The 16,581-nt window shown below is 38.0% G+C and overlaps 2 protein-coding genes across 4 annotated transcripts; one reads left to right on the top strand and one right to left on the bottom strand.

Moving 5' to 3' along the window:
- Window positions 1–867: 867 nt before the first annotated feature.
- si:dkey-284p5.3 (uncharacterized protein LOC557830 homolog) lies at window positions 868–9,056 on the top strand. Of its 2 annotated transcripts, XM_067612771.1 has the most exons (5): window positions 868–1,048; window positions 1,225–1,321; window positions 4,573–4,878; window positions 8,264–8,299; window positions 8,400–9,056. In XM_067612771.1, exons 2-5 carry the CDS (start codon window positions 1,231–1,233, stop codon window positions 8,411–8,413), a joined length of 447 nt encoding a protein of 148 aa, XP_067468872.1. In that variant the 5' UTR covers window positions 868–1,048; window positions 1,225–1,230; the 3' UTR covers window positions 8,414–9,056. The 2 variants fall into 2 exon arrangements, with proteins under 2 accessions (XP_067468872.1, XP_067468871.1); XM_067612770.1 differs by lacking the exon at window positions 868–1,048 and having other exon boundaries at window positions 1,055–1,321.
- A 192-nt stretch (window positions 9,057–9,248) lies between these two features.
- rida (reactive intermediate imine deaminase A homolog) lies at window positions 9,249–16,428 on the bottom strand. Of its 2 annotated transcripts, none has more exons than XM_067612772.1 (6): window positions 16,272–16,428; window positions 14,656–14,761; window positions 13,499–13,553; window positions 13,332–13,400; window positions 10,190–10,245; window positions 9,249–9,820 (listed from the first exon to the last, which is right to left on the bottom strand). In XM_067612772.1, exons 1-6 carry the CDS (start codon window positions 16,334–16,336, stop codon window positions 9,764–9,766), a joined length of 408 nt encoding a protein of 135 aa, XP_067468873.1. In that variant the 5' UTR covers window positions 16,337–16,428; the 3' UTR covers window positions 9,249–9,763. The 2 variants fall into 2 exon arrangements, with proteins under 2 accessions (XP_067468873.1, XP_067468874.1); XM_067612773.1 differs by lacking the exon at window positions 16,272–16,428 and adding an exon at window positions 15,963–16,117.
- Between the last annotated feature and the right edge of the window lie 153 nt (window positions 16,429–16,581).

Consider the following 16,581-nt stretch of genomic DNA (forward strand, 5'->3'; position numbering starts at 1 on the left):
ACTGCCTAAAATTCTGAAGATCTTAATTCTTACTTTTGGGACTTGTTATGGATCTCTGTTATATTTCTATAAATAAAATCTGTTGCCAAGAATTGTAGAATTGTAGACTAATTAGGTCTGTAATGAATTTACAGGCCAATTTTCAATATTTTTTAATGACTAGTTAGGTTACATTAATGAATTAAATATGTCAAAACCTCTGGCACTGAACAGGTGATTCACCTGATTATATTAAGCTAATTTGTTGGCACACAGTAATAGTATCTGAGTCATATAATATCAGCATATTTTATTGCCCGTTATCACTGAAGCAATCATGCCTTCTATGGAGAGGTGATGAGAGACTAATATGGAGGTGAGAGAGGCAGCTAGAGGAAATTCAGTCAGGCAGTAGAGCTTCTGCAAGTGAGGATGTCAGTCAGAGGGATTGATAAGAGTTCGGCTGGTTAACATGTGAGGAGAATTTACTGAAATACACTTAAATTCTTTGCATGTATTATTAATTAACCGTCATGTTGCAGCGTTTGAACCAACCTCACTCACGGGTTTGTTTTAAATACATGGCCTACATTTTAATATCTCTTTAACAGTAGTTATTCCAGTAATTATTTGCAAAAATCTCCTTATATGAATTTGAGTTCCTGCTCCTCTAACATCCTCTGCACGTCCCTGCAGTTGAATGATAGTTTGCACTCTGTAACCGGAAATTGCGCTGCTACAGTTCAACAACTCAACGTTAAGATGTTTCTTCAAGGGCACATCGGCAGTTTATTGTAGGTCTTCGTTGCGTCCTACAACTGATTCACTTTCCCCGCCCCAATAGGTGGCCTCTGCACACTGACTGAATAATGTATTTTTGTTCCTGTGCCAGCCTCCTGGATACAGCCTAAGTTACAGTACACAATTAAAAGCCAACATTTCACCTGCGTGTCAAACTTGTTTAGAGACTTGAAGAAGCCGCAACACAACAACAACCTGCGCACATTTTTGTGGGGAGGAAAATCCATGATGCGCAATTACGCACGAGACTAGAGGAATTTAACTACCGGTCCGTCTTTTTTTTTTTTTTTTACTCCTTCAGGGGTTTCACTCCCCAGAGTTTTGAGTCCTCTCCATTTACAGAGACGACAATATTTATATATATATATATGCACGACGTCATCAGGGCAGCTGCTCCTCACCTCTTAACTCTGAAGATAACCACCCAGTCCTCTTTGTGCACAGGGCAGGATGGGATGCTCCACCAGTTCCCAAACTTCAGCGGTAGATACGATTAGACCCAGTGTTAAACCCGAGGAAAGCAACGGAGCCAGCACTACAGGTGAGCCAAAAAAATCATAATATGACAAAATGTTTATGAGATATGTGGAATATAGAAATAACCTATGTGTTGTATGTGCAGCTGGGTAGCATTAATTGCATGCATTGTATTTTATAAATAGTCTATTATATGATTTTTTTTACTGAAAATAATGCTGCGTTGTCAACAGTGCATTGGAAAGGATGTTGTCTTATCCAAACATTATTTTTGACATAATGTAGATAAATTTGCATGTAAAATAACTTTTACAGTTTTTGCATAGTATGAAAATTGTCTTATCTAATTTCTGCAGCTGTAAGTCACTGACCCATGCATTATCCACAGCTTCACTTTAGTGATGTTAATGTCTGTTAAATATGTGGAAATATCAATTTGCTATAATAAGATCACCTAGACTGTTACTAGATACTATAAATAGCCTCTTAACATGTTGATGCCAACATGGAAGTTCACTGCCGTCTCTATACAGAGGTGCATCACCCATTTAAGTCTACATTAGTGAGCACCGATCACAAGGACAGCATATATTTCTCTTGGTATCTTGTGTGTTTATATTTATCAAGCCAGAGCTCCAGAGTGCGGCATGAGGAGAGTTTATCATCGTTGTTTAACAGTGGTTCCTGGCTCCGTCCTCCCTGAGAGAGACACTGGCATGAAAGCAGATTTGGTAACAGTCTACGGTTTCAATAGGAAATGGAGAAGCCACTTTTAGACAATCCTTTGTTGTAGCGGGTCAGAGATGGCCCTGCTGTGGTGCAAACTAGCACAAGTTTCGGGGTAAAAGACCAACACTGGATCTTGTGTTTGCATGTTTCAGTGTTAAGAGCAGGAACTCTCATTTGGTTAACAGGACACCTCTTGGAGGAAATGACTCTATCTTCTCTTGTCACCTTTTTAATTTGTTTGCTGCACAGTAGTGTCAGCCGAAGCATTATTTCACACAACTCAGAGATTAAGAAAGTGGGAAAACTGGTAAAAGATTCACTTAGTGGGATGACCTCTGAGCAAGTTTCTCTTTCAGTCTTATTCTGTCTTTGCAATCATTAAAGGGATTTACACACTGAGCAGCACCATGAATATATGGAAACACATGCATAGAAACACATAAACACACAAAGTAAGCTGAAATTCATACAACTTCGGTGATGTAGTGAGCTCAGAAACAGCCTTGTGTGTGTTTAAGCTCATTTCTTGCAGCTGACCCTGACCTCTGACCTTTCTGCAGAAGGGACAAGCAAAAAAAAAATTGCTTCCCCCACAACTCTTAATTATCACATCACTTTTGTCAGCTGATGATAGAAGAGCTTCAGACTTCTCTTGAAAGTCTCTTTTCAGGTTTATCAGCGAGCTGTTGCTGTTATCGTCACCTTAGAGGTCAGACGGAAATTTGAATGTTTTCTTATTTTTGCATTTATGTCCTTCGCCGGATGCTCACGTGTCACTACCAGGAAAGGAAGATGACATTTTTTAACCCGAGGTTTATTCACTTAAAGACAAGCGTGTCAGTCTGTAGTCAGCAGCCTTTATCTCTGTTTATTGATCACAACATCACAAGTATTTAACACAATGTTTTTGAACTTATTGACAGTCTTAAAAGCTTTATTTACCAAGCAATATAACAAATATCATGCAAAGTTTCCCCATTTTGTAAAAGATCTCAGGTTTCTCAATGACATTACTTTTGTTTCAAGCAGCACTTTATTGATTATTAGCTGCAGTTCAAGGAACTCCGAGAACACAGAAGGTCAGTAGTTAAGACTTATGTAGTTCATGCAAATAGCTGCGATGCAAATCTTCAGAAAAAGAAAGGTCTACAAGGAAGTGATACATAATATCCCTAAACACACAATCCTGATCACAGAGCAGTAAACTGTGCGGTAGGATGCTGTTAATATTTGTTAACAACAATCCACATAATCATTAACTTTTTTGTGGTTTCAATCACATGTTAACTGTGGTCTCATTATGTTATTTTTTTAGTTTCCACATCATGATCTGTATCAATTAGCAGCAGTGTGATGTATTCTTTTCATATTTTGAGAAATGGAGAAACAGTCGATCAAGTACAATTCTGTTTTTAGGAAATTGCTCATGTTCCTGATGCTTTTCTTCATTTGTCGCTACATGGTCCAGTGATCAGAGACTGGAGTTTAATCTTTGGGTGTTGGAAGTCATTTTGTCTGGATGAGATTTTTCACACTAGCTTCATTCTCAAACAATCAAACATTTACAGTACCAGTCAAAAGTTTGGACACCCTTTCAATTCAACACAAGATACAAGTATTTTCATTATTTTCCAATTTTTTTCTGATATGTGGTCGTGTTTTTGCCACATGCACGCTATACATCCTTACTGGCTCCAGAGTAACAGTCTAAGTACTCCAGAAGTTGCCTGGATAGTGTATAAAAACAGTTTTTGGTGTCGTATGGCACCCATAATAATATTAGTTATAAACTGGCTGTGGATTAAATTATGGATTTTATAAATGAAGTTCAGTTTATTCATCAGCAGTAATACTCAGCCTGTGAAAACACTCCATAATGTCATCTGTGGATCTGGAGGATCTCCTGTCCAGTTGCATTACATGAAATGTAGGATCCAGCCTTTTTGGAGCTTCACCCATACTGGAGATTTAATGTCAGAGTATATCTTATCTTTGCTGCATCATGTATTTAATCTGTATCTTGTGAGTCCCCTAACTTTATGGAAGTGCGATAAATAGCAGGAGTAAGCCTTAAATAGTGGCCCTTTAATCTCAGTGATTCTGTATTAAGTAAACTACAGTATCACACGGATGCCACAAATGTAAAGTAAACTAAAACAGGGGGAACCCAAGAGCACAGAACTGATGCTCCAAACTGTCACACATTCATAGATAGTTAAATAATATCATCAGAGAAATGAGAGGTGACCCTGGTATGTAATTTTAACACTAAACTTGACCCTTGACCTCAGTGTCATACAGTGTCATGTGAGAAATTGTTAATATAGGTTAAGAACTTATCTCTTATCTTGTCTCTACTATAAACATGGTCATGTTTTTGTCTGATTAATCTCAACTGTATGAACAGCAGCATTACCTCATGTGTTTTTATTGAAGTCTTACAAAATGAAACACCTTTTTATACATTTTTGTCATGTGTCCTAGTTTTTAGTGGATTTACCAAATTGTCAGGAAATCTGACTGAATTTACCATCTGTTTTAACTGTTTAGATAACAACATCATGTTAATTAATTTGTTCCTGACAGGGGAGGCTCACAAGAATGGCAAAGCAGCTGAGGACAAGACACCTGCGCATGGAAGCGACGCTAAACCTGTAGATGCTGCAGCTGCATCATCTGCAGCTCCAGCAGCAGCGGAGGAATCCAAGCCTGCTGCAGACAGTCCGCCTGCAGAGGCAAAGGCAGAAGGGGAGGAGTCCAAGCCTGATGCTGACAGTCCACCTGAAGAGGCAAAGGCAGAAGGGGAGGAGTCCAAGCCTGATGCCGACAGTGCAGAGGCGGCTAAACCTGAGGAAGCAGAGGCCTCCTCAGATCCTGCAGCTGCAGAGACAGGTGGGTTGAAGTAAAAAAAAACAACAACAAAACAGCACTGTGACAGGTCATTGACATTTGCTTAATTTCATTCCCAGTATGTAAAATATTTGGCCATTAAGAGATATTCATTCACAGTTGGAAGACCATTTCAACATACATTTTGGTAAACTGTGAGCTGCAGACAAACATCAACTTTGGATTCAGTTTTGCACTAATTCTGCTGAGCATCCTCACCTGATCAACTCCACTTTGTCTCTGCAAAATGAGCAGTTTCAAGCCGTCAGCTGAGCCCATGCAAGGCTCTAAGCATGTATTCATTTTCACTACATCCTTTATTTTCAATGCAAATGACACTTTTTCAATCTCCCATCACAGTGACCAGTGACAGTCTTGTATCTGACTGAGCACTTATCAAAGTTATAAAGTTGATGGACCTGCATACCTGTGTGTGCATGTGCATCATCAACCATCAACTTGCCTTTTTCTATAAAGCACATGGAGGTATTTGAGCCTCAAGGATTAAAACACTGAGCAGGTTAGAGGATTTTCTCTTGACATCTTTATACATATCTGTGAAACAGGTCATTTAAAGCTATTACCACAATCGGTAGGAAACAATAGTCTCATTATTTCTGTTCCCTTGCGAGGCACAGAGAACTTATTAACCTTAGACAAAATGTACAATTGTTTCTATTAACCAGCAGTAACCTGAGCAGCGCTTCGCCTCCTGCATAGTGACTCAATGAACACGGGCTGCCACAGCGCCCAGGTGCTGTACATATTGTCCCTTCCGTCTTTCCCTAGACCCTCCCCAGTCCCACTGTGATATTGGTAACCAGGCGGTATCCAACAACACGCAGACATTACTTTGTCCTTTAATGAACTCACCGAGGTGGCCAGAGGAATGTGTTTATAAGTCACACATCCAATTATTTAGTTAGTATTTAAGGATGTGTCTTGACACTTGAGGTATTGGTTGAGTTTACTTAATCGGGTTACAATGAATTAATGAATTATGCTACAAACATTCATAGTTTAATTTTAATCTGTATGCTTGTTTGGACTGACAGGAGTGTTTTTATTGACGGGGTTTCCACAGCGGTGATTGAAAACATATTTCGAGTATGTTCTTCCTTCTGGCAGTGTGAACATGCAAGATATATGAAATGAGGTGGCACAGACTCATGCTTGATCAGTCAGTTGGTCAGTAATTGCTGTATGTTGAGGCGATAAGTATTATAAAGGATTGACTTGATGTCACAGTTTTGCTGAAGTAACATACATTTCAGATGCCTGAGCAAGCGTGATTAATAATTTTTAAGCTGGCAGCCAACGATCAGCTCCTGATTTTGAGAAGCCATAAGAAAAACAATGAATTTCCTCTGGCTAACTTTATGATTGATACGTATTGAAAGTAAGAAAACACATTTCATAATCAACTATTGACTGGAAGCTATTGCATTACAGTTTGTTTAACAAAGACAGCTCTGTTGTCAAGGAACAGCACAAACACTGGACAGGTGAATAGATGCCAAGCAGTAGTCAGGATACTTATAAGGTTAAAACATGATGAACTGACATTAAGAGACACTTGAGAGCGACTGCAGGTCTGCTCGGTGATAATCTCTCTGCATGCTTGACTTAAAATGATTATCTGTACATGGAGGTTCTCAACAGGGAGTTGTGTGAGTTCAACACTACATTCATTGCTATCAGCTCACTTACTGCTTCATGATGCAAATGACTGGCAGCCATCAGGTTCATGAGGTCAGCTCTTCATTTTCCTCTGATGTCTGATGCAAAGTGTCCACTCCTGTAGCGAATACCATTAAAGTAAAGACGGACAAGGTAGTGAAGCCATGACACTGTGGACGTATTCAACGGAAAAGTTACTTCCTCCTCATCTTCAGATGGCTGTCGTCATGGTCTACCTATACCACAGCTGTGATATTGCTGAATCCTTAAACTCTCTCATTAAATGGGAAATGTGTATTTTGACAGTCATCCTGTGCAGGTGTCACCCCTGCTTCATGACACAAATATATACTGGTTTCAAAACTGTTCAGCTCTTTTCGAAACTCCTTATTTTAAAGAGGGTTTATGCTCACATTTCCTTGTTAAGTTCATTAACGTACAGTAAATCTACTGCAGCAGCGTCGTTTTTGAACTGCTGCATAAAGTAGCAGCACATACAGAAGGATAGTGGAGACAAATAATTAGATACAGAATAACTGTGTTAAAGTGATTTTAGATAAATATTCAGATTTGTAGATTTTACTTGGAGGAATCCAGGAAAAATATCCAGAAAAAAAGTACCCACAGTCCCCAAGAAAAGATTTATATTGTATTATGCACCTAATGCAATCATTTGTGCCTTTACAGTATTCAGCAATCATCCATAATGTGACATAGACACAAGACAGTCAGTACTCTGCTTGACTTTCGTCTCCACTTGATCCTGACCCTCTTTGGTGTCTAGCTTGACTCACATTCAGTTCAAGCTTGACCACGGCCTTGTTTGGACGCCCCCTACACTGTGTGTGTGTGTGTGTGTGTTTCCAACACTTTATTGTCACTGCGGTCTCATTAAGATGCAATCTGAGTCCACAGAGAAACTAGAGCACGCCAACACATATAGGGCTTCCACTGGCGACGAACGATGTCAGGCACCGCTCAGCCTCCCTGCCTCTGTTTCACAGCCAATGGAGAGAGAGGATCGAGTGTCACAGTAGCAGCGCGCTCATCCCGTTCTGGAGCAGTCAGTGGGCAGAGTTTGGGATCACAAGTCTTTAATAGAAAAGCAGTCGTGATAAATGTGATTGAATGGAAATCCATGTTTTTCCTTGTTTGTCAATGATGTGATTTTACACATTTGGATTAAAATGTGTTATAGGCTTAATAATTAATGTTTCTGCTGGAGGGAACATTTAGTGTCCTGGATTTTCTGTGCAAGCTGAGTCAAAATCTTCAGCACAACAACAAAAAAAAAAACATATTTTCTCACTTACCTCTAATAATTTCTTCCACAACCTCAATACAACGGAGGTGAATAAAATTTAGCTTGTGGTACTCACAACGTTGAAAAAATGCATTTAAAATAATTCAATGGTAATGTGTCTCTGCAGAAACAATGCTCACTTTGCTGTGAGCAGTTCTCATTGCAACCACTTTCCACAGACTAAAAAGTCTAAAAAGTCCCTCTGAAAACTGTTCACAGTGTCTAGAAAGAGCAGCACTGAAGCAGAGACAAAAATTTGTCAAAACTTGGACAAATTAAATCAAAACTATCTTCGAGATAGTGAGAAAATACATTTTTTTTCCCCGGTAATTTGGATGAACTGACCCTGTAAATATGATTTTATTTGTTGTTTACATCTATACATTTTTCTTTCCTTCTGACCAGAAAATGCAGAAGAGCCCAATAAAGAGGAGGAACCAGGTGAGTGCTGCAGTATCAACATGTCGTCACTCAGTCCATACAATGACATCTGTGCCATCTTGACATGTTTTCTCTCCTTTTTGTGTTTTTTTTTTTTTAGCTCCCAGTGAATGAAGATGAGCCAGAGTGAGATGAAATGAACCAGATGAGTTCTCTGGAAGCGTCCAAGCTGATTTGTATGCATGAGTGAAAGTATGTGTAAGTGTGTGTGTGTGTGTGTGTGAGTGTGAAAGATATCGCCTCGTTGCCAAGATACAGAACCTGTGATGACTACTTTCATTCAAGGTTCCTCAGTCAGTCATCACTGTGCCTTCTTCCCCTCAAAATGGTGTTTGTCTGCAAAATCTGCTTGCAAACTGTACATAGACAGAGTTCAACAGCACTTAATGGGCGTGTTTGTTTGTTTTTTTCCAGATGTCATCATTTGAGAATAGATTAAATTATCCATGAAAGTTTCTATTTATTACCTGTATAGAGAGTTATAATAGCAGATTTTTATCAAACATCATATCTTGAATCTAGTTGAATCCACAAATTCATTCTCTACTTTTCTACAGAATCATAGTACAAAGAAAACCAAAGCCAAAATATATGATTTATGAAATGATATTCTTTTTGGGTAGCTGGCTTTGATTTTACGATCATGTCTGTTATGAGTACGAAGAGCTGCTCCACTGCAGGTGTATTTCTGTAAGCGTACACGTACTTTAAAGATTGTCCGACTGATTTAAACATGAATTTATAAATGTGAGAGCTTCTTTTTTTTGTTTCTGTTGTGTCATGATTTCTCTCTGGGAAGAAAACCTGAAAGTTTAATCTGTAATATGCTAAAGAACTGTCATAAAATTAAAAAGGCCACGTTATAAATCACATTTAATACAGGAAATTTCATTGAATCTTAATGAAGGATGAAGAGCTACATTTTCAGGTGAATAAACACTCCAGGATCTGAGGTTTTACTGCATTTATTTATTAGTGAGAGCTGCTTTTTTTTTTTTTGCAAATGTTTGTTCATTTTCTCTGGAATAAAACAGATGAGGTACTAAACCAGAAACACCTCCAACAGGAAGTCCATCTGACACTGAATCTAACCACTGTGGCCTGGTAATGTTAGCCTGGTGATAAAGGTACAATCTCACATTATCATCACTGTCTATTTCATGTACAGTATGTATGTAGGGTGTTAAATTAAGTGCTGCTCTGATATTTAGGGGTTTAATCTAATGATCAGTGGTTTTACAGAGGTATACTGGAAATGTTTCAGCAGTGCATTCAACCAGCCACAGTGGTCAGTGGAGCAACAATGAATACTAAAACCTGCATATAAAGAGAAAGAAAGTCAACAAGATCCTAGTTTGGTCTTTCATGTGTTATATGGAAATATCATGAGGCTACTACAGTACAACTACTGTATAAGGTCACTTGATGGCTGAACTACAGCTTGTTTGTGATACTGCTGGTTAGTCAGGAGTCTGAGAGAGGACCGACGACGGCAACCGCCTCGATTTCCACCAGTCCACCCTGAAGAAGGAGACAAAGAGACAGTGAGGAGATGCAAAAGAAAACAATGTTGGTAATAAAACACTACAAAGCAATATCACCCAACAGTGGACACACACACACACACACACACACACCATCCAGATACTTGTGATTTGCTACTAACTGGATCTGCTTCCTGTTAGCATTAACACAATATTGATTTGTACCATTTTACAGTCCACTCATAGCGAGAACAGCCGCACATGGATGATGGAAAATGCATAACACGCATGAATGAACATGCACCTAGCTATCATGAATTTCCACCTTCACCCTGTGTGTATGAACTTTATGTACTATTAGTGTGCTGCGGTTCGATAGTAGTATAAAGGATTTGTTGGTACTCACTCTGGGGAGCGCAGCCACTTGGTAGGCAGCTCTGGCAGGGAAGTTACTGCGGAAAACTGGAGGGAGAACATGTTACATTATATTTATATTATAGGAGAAGAAAACTCAAAGGCCATCAGGTTAATTATATGTGCATAATGTTTGTTTTGTCGACTTTCAAATATGGTATATTTATTTAGAAACGATTTATACATCAGTTTGCTATTTTGCTGATGTACATCTGGTGCATAACTTGCTTTATCTTCTTATTTTGCTCTTTAATGTCTTATTCACTTTACAATAATCAATTCTGCAGTTGCAAATATTAGTCAGTGTCTAATAAAGGGTCATGAGTTTCTGGTAAGCCATCTAATCCACAGTTGTAAATGTTAATAAGTCCAGATGTTCACAACTTTTTCCACAAGGTTGTCTTCCTGATTAATTAAAGAGCCAGTTAAAAAAAGGACAAGAATATAATATACACCAGTTAAATGTATTTTTCACAGCCGCAGTTCTTTTCACTGAGCAACTTTTTTTTAATAAGAGAGACAAAAAAGAGACAAATCTCCAAATGTTGATTTTTTAAAGCTGCAAATTCAAGTAATCATATTTATCTAAATATGCCATAACTTCAACTAGTAGCTGAAATTTCCTTTTTTAAAGCATTTTTCGGCCCTTTCTTTGGTTGAAACCTCCCAAAAGACAGGAAATGTAGGTAGAGAGAGGACTAAGACATCCAACACAGGACACCCAGACGTCAAAATTGACATGACTTTGGACCACACTGGTCCTTTCCCTCCTCTAATCAGGGTCAGGGAAAGTTCCCCGCCTGTGGTTTAGGGTTGAGTAGAGTTGGGAGGTTGGGCTTGAACCCGAGTCAATGGCCTGAGCAGCTATACTGGCTGGAAGGAGTTGGGTTACATCTGTGTGCCTGCATGCCGGTGTCCACTTACAACTCACTGGGCTCTGCGGCTTCCATTACCCCCCGTCTGTTGTGATCCAAGAGGAAATGCCCAGACTTTGTGCATTCATTCTGTCTGTCAGGTGAATGCTAAACCTGTCAGTCATTTTCTGAGAGATGTCGGTGAAATATGAGGCACTCGTGACCACAGAGGGGCCACAAATGACCACCGACCAAGACAATAAGAGAATATTTGGGATCAGTTTCATTTCTCGGAGACTGAAATCCTCCCATGACAAAGAAATTTTCACTTTCAACTACAGATCAGCACTGCTGGAGAAGGTAGAGATACTGTGTCTTGCTCAAGAACACTTCAGCAGGCTACATACTCGCTGACATCGAGGTTTGAATCCAGTTAAATAGCGAGTCTCACTAATCATAACATTTAGATGGAAGTAGCTGGTGAAGATGAACTGGCCTCTAATCCATCCTCCATATTGATATGTTTGATTAAATAAACCAGTTACAAAACAAACAGTAACTCAGATATTTGTGCAGTAATTAGTCTCTGACAGACAATAATTATACAGTATAAAGTGAATAAAATTGGCCACGTAATACTTTTCTTTAAATCGCTCTATTTAGCATTTATAAGACATATATATTTATATATAAACAATATATAAGTTCATTAATATACAGTATTTGTCAACAATTACAACTTATTCTATGACAACATCTTTTATATTATTATAACTGCTTTTAACTATAGTGTCATTCATTATATGTTTATATACGAGCCTTTACTTTTGGATACCCAGAGGAGTTATAGTTGTTAGTTGTGGTTGTTACATTAATAAACACTTATATCTGCTTACAAATACTTAATAATGTGTTATAAACCATTTATTTATTGTTTATATCCTGCTAATAAATGCTAGACTGATCATTAATATAACAGCAGCTTTGACAATCTTGGCCGCCCCCATGTGGCTGCTATTTATACATTTAGGGAGTAATAATTACAACATACAGTAAATTTTAGAAATTCCATTTGAAAACCGAAGTAATTGCACATCCATTGTTTTCCAATATCATCTGCTTTCTAGCATGAAATAAATGTTATTCTATATTTTTCTTATTGTCAACAAATTTTGTAGAAACACCAAAAATAACAATAAGTTAGTCAATTTCTAACTTTCCTTCCCTGTCAGTCGCTCTCACCCTTCTTTAAACCTTTAAAAATGACTCACAAATATGTATTTTAATTTTTACAAAATGCTCAGTAATTTTCTAAAACAGTTGGGTATTGTAGTTTTTAGCAAACGTTACTCAAACAGGAGGAAATAATGCATTTGTTGGGGACTATTTTCCACATTGGGTTCCCTAAAGAGTATTATCTACAGCAGAACTGTGTATACAAAGTTAAGTACAGTGGCCACATTCACGGTATTTAAGGAATGTGTCATCCAGTGCAACAGTGTGGCTCATCAGTGTGTTTTTAATAGGTTTTTGAACAACAATGACACAGAGGAATAAGCTATCAGACGTTGGCTACGGATGGAAAAAAATGTATAATGTTGCTAAGGAAAAGTTTGTGGAAAACACCCAGCTTTCCCAACCTTGAGAGGCCCCACTGTGTACTCCAGATTTGATGTAGTATTTGTCCTCCATATGTTATCTTAACCATGAGGGGGAGACGGGCGCACAGCTGCACCTGCTTCTCAGGGAAACAGTGCTGTGGCCTTGATGTCTGTCTGTTCCCCTACAGGCCTTATATGTACTTCCATCCTGTTTTCTCTACGTCTCTCTGCTGACCAGACACTCGACCAAATACAGGAAAGAAAGACGATATTTGAAATGTTATCGGTAAGTTCAGGGACAAAAACATACTATATAACCCCTTTTCCATCCTGTGTTTTTTTAAAACTTGGTGATGTATCTCTGCTGCTGATGCGATTTTCTCGAGGCCTGTTTAATTTAATGAATGACTGTTAACCTTCAAGTCTGCTCAAACATCTCTGTTTCCTTCAGCTGCAGAAGGACTGAATCAAATTCAGTTTTTTATCTATCAATCAGCTACACAGACAATACTTGTTAGTATTAGTAGTATCACCACCACCATCAATGTCAACAATTATAACTTCTTCTATGACAACATATTTTACATTATTATAACTGTGTTTTATTATAGTGTCATTCATTATATGTTTATATTGGAGTACATTGAGTTTGGAAATGAAAAACAAAGATTTGACTTACACGTCTTGTAGACCTCGTTGACGCTGTTAAAGTCATTGATATCTTTGAGCAGCACAGTAGTCTTCACCACTGAAATGGAAAAGTTCGTTCTGTCAGTTTGTTTTGAGCAACATGAAACGCGAGCAGCAGCTGAAAGATGGATCAGTCTGACAGAAGTGAGATCTCACCGTTGGTGTAGTCACAGCCGGCAGCTTTGAGGATCTCCCCCATGTTGATGAGAGCCTGAGGGACGAGAGATGAGACACTGTGATACCCAGTCGATCAATTTTTAATCTCACTTTTTATATTTTTTCTTTTAATTTAACAGCCATTAAGATGAAGGATGGGAAACATCCTCTTACTTTGATTCACTTGCTGTCAGTGTATTGATCTCGTCTTTGTTGCTCAGTCTGTTTAATTTTCTGTTTTTATCTTTTATTTTATGGAAGCAGTTTTTGTTCATCTTTAATTATCTGTGTCAATTTTTATTTTAATAGGTTTTAAAAAATATACCGGTAAATTTATTTTCAGAAGCACTTAAAAAAAGGAGAAAGAGGATTATAAAATGGTTCTTGACACTTAAAATCTAAATTCAGAGGCAGAAATGCATCTTTACTTTAAGTCAAGTTACTATAACATTCATATATTGATCTTCATATTAATGCATCTTGTGCTCTTTTCATTTCAAGAAACAAACTTACTGAACCTACTGAGCCTCGATCAATTATTTAAGAAATATTAAAGTAGTATAGTGCTATAATCAGTCGTGTTTCTCTCTGTTTCTGTGCTGACTGCTCCATGAAATTAAAATAGGCTTCACTGATGGATTAACTTCTTTGTTGTGGTCAAAAGCATTTGGCACAAAATTGTGCTTCTTGATGATCTTAAATGTTAATTACATATGTAAATAGTGTTACTACTTGGTAAAAAATGACACATAGATCACCGAAATGTAGTAAAAATTATGCACAGTGGCTCTCTTTTAGACTTTTTTAGTTTAATCACCCTCTCAGCCAATAGAAATAAGATAAGATAAGATAAGATAAGAGGGGGTTACATGTGCATCAGGAAAGTAACGTCAGAATAGAAGATACAACAGAATAAATAAATAAAAATAAGAATAAAATGCCATTATGGGTAAATACACAAGCAGAACAATACAACTATACAACCTAAATTGAACTAATGAAACATCATTAAACACTGAACATAAACTGTTCAACCTAAATAAAACCGTAAAAGCTAAAACTGTGAGCCTAAAGAAAAACTGCACAAGCTAATCAAATAACTGCAGATGTTACAATAAGTGTCGTCTCGGCCATTATCAACCATCTGTGAGTCTCACCTGTTTGGCCTGAGCCTGAACTCCTCCGTCCACCAGCTGACCAGAGGCCACGTCCAGCCCCAGCTGACCCGAGATGTACATGGTCCTGTCCACAACCACCGCCTGGCTGAGGATGAAACAGACAACACACACAGTTTAATACCATCAGTCTGTGATGTTCCCGTTAACTACTTCATATTTTCCTACATTTCCGTGAACGCCTCTGACAATGTGGACTTGTTGCGTTGAGCGGTGAGGATGAAGATGAAGATGGATTTCTCTCCACATAACTGAACATGAAACATGACTTAATCTCTTCTCAGTCACACTTATTCAATCGTGACAGTCTTTAAACCTACATATTTTTTTTGATTCAGGGTTTCAGCAAGGTCACATTTAAAACTTTTAAAGACCATTTTATCTTATTATTAATTATGAAAGTATGATGGAAGTGTATGGACAAGAATTATTTATGATTATTATATCACTTTTTTTCAGTACTTCCCAGCAAATCATAACAACGATTCCTAATGATATAATTAAATTAATGTGACCAGGACCCACATAAGCAGCAGAAAAATGGATGGATAGATTAACCACTTAAAAAATGATTAATTCATTTAAATTTTTGCTAAATTAGAAATAAGTAGATGAGCTTCCTAGCAACTGTAGCAATAGTGAGAGCGTTGTTGACTGAAACTCCACAAAAAATGATCAGACAGCTTCCTGCAGCACAAACCACTAATAGTTTATAGATGTAGGCAACTAAAAACACTTACTAACTTACTAAGAGTACTGCCTGCAGCTGGCAAGAGAAAATAGTTAAGACTTCTGTAACTTAAATGTAATACTTTCAATACCCTCTAAGCCCCTTTTAGAGGAAACTCTAGAAGACTTTCAAGACCTGCAGATACCCTGGCGATTGCTTCTTTAAATAAGTTTTGTAAGATAATTTTATCACCATAAATCAGAATACATCTTTAAAGTTAATTAAGGCAAAAATTAAGGTCATGAATGCATGAATGAAGGACATCAGCATACTACAATCTCCTGCTTAAACTCCACCCACTGACATCCTATTGGTCAGAGCAGCAACACCCCTCAATTTGTGTTGCATCAACATGAAAACAACTGCACAGATTCAATCAAAGAGAGAGAGAAAAAAACATGATTTTACAGTAGAAATGGATTAATTCAGTGTTGTTTCTTTTATTTATGGTCATTGTTTTAATCACCAAATAACAAAAATTTAACACTTTTTCTATCTGTGGTTTATGTCTGTGCCTACCTACCTACCATTGAAATAATAATAAGATATTAGTTCTTACCTGTATATTCCCTGTCTGACAGGAGCTTTTGGTGTGTAAGGGATTCGTCGACGAATAGTTGCCATTTTAAGCCTCTTAGTGAGAGAGATTTCTACTCTGCTGCTGCTAAAAGTTCAACTTTAGTACTTTTTTATGGGTTCAAGTTAGGCCGGTGAGTTCATTGCACACCAAGACCCGCCCCTGATCAAATATTGAACTGTGCTGCTGTTTCCCCATTCATTCAAACATTTATGCACTTGCTGCTGCACCCACCGCACGTGCTGCTGTAGACAGATTCACGCATATTTCTGACGTTAAAAGTTTTCTTACCTGTATGGTCCGATCGCACCAGGGGCTGATGCGGTGTTGACAATCTTTCTGTTGAGTGCAGACATGGTTCTTTGATTTGTTTCTACACAGCAGAAGGGATGCGAATGAAGAAAGTAGTTGTGCAACAAACTATGGAGAAACAGCTGCCGCCGTAAAGTCTACCGTAATGTGTGTTAACAAGAGCACGCTGCATTTTTAGAGGAGCTTTTTTTCTCGAAATAGCGTGCAAATGAAAAATAAGTGCACCCGTAGTTTAACAATTACGGTACGACAGGTGTTTTGTGTTTTTACTGAAATAGAGTTCAATCTA

The sequence above is a fragment of the Thunnus thynnus genome, chromosome 15 (genome assembly GCF_963924715.1).
Source record: "Thunnus thynnus chromosome 15, fThuThy2.1, whole genome shotgun sequence".
NCBI classification, from domain to species: Eukaryota; Metazoa; Chordata; class Actinopteri; order Scombriformes; family Scombridae; genus Thunnus; species Thunnus thynnus.

What these genes read in the sequence shown, in the direction of transcription:
- si:dkey-284p5.3 (XM_067612771.1), top strand. Translation starts at nt 1,231, where the DNA reads ATGGGATGCTCCACCAGTTCCCAAACTTCAGCGGTAGATACGATTAGA. An exon ending in CAACGGAGCCAGCACTACAG is followed by an intron (nt 1,322 to 4,572) that starts GTGAGCCAAAAA and finishes TGTTCCTGACAG; the next exon opens with GGGAGGCTCACAAGAATGGC. An exon ending in TCCTGCAGCTGCAGAGACAG is followed by an intron (nt 4,879 to 8,263) that starts GTGGGTTGAAGT and finishes CCTTCTGACCAG; the next exon opens with AAAATGCAGAAGAGCCCAAT.
- rida (XM_067612772.1), bottom strand. Translation starts at nt 16,336, where the DNA reads ATGTCTGCACTCAACAGAAAGATTGTCAACACCGCATCAGCCCCTGGT. An exon ending in TTCAGGCTCAGGCCAAACAG is followed by an intron (nt 13,554 to 14,655) that starts GTGAGACTCACA and finishes CTCGTCCCTCAG; the next exon opens with GCTCTCATCAACATGGGGGA. An exon ending in AAGTGGCTGCGCTCCCCAGA is followed by an intron (nt 9,821 to 10,189) that starts GTGAGTACCAAC and finishes CTCCTTCTTCAG; the next exon opens with GGTGGACTGGTGGAAATCGA.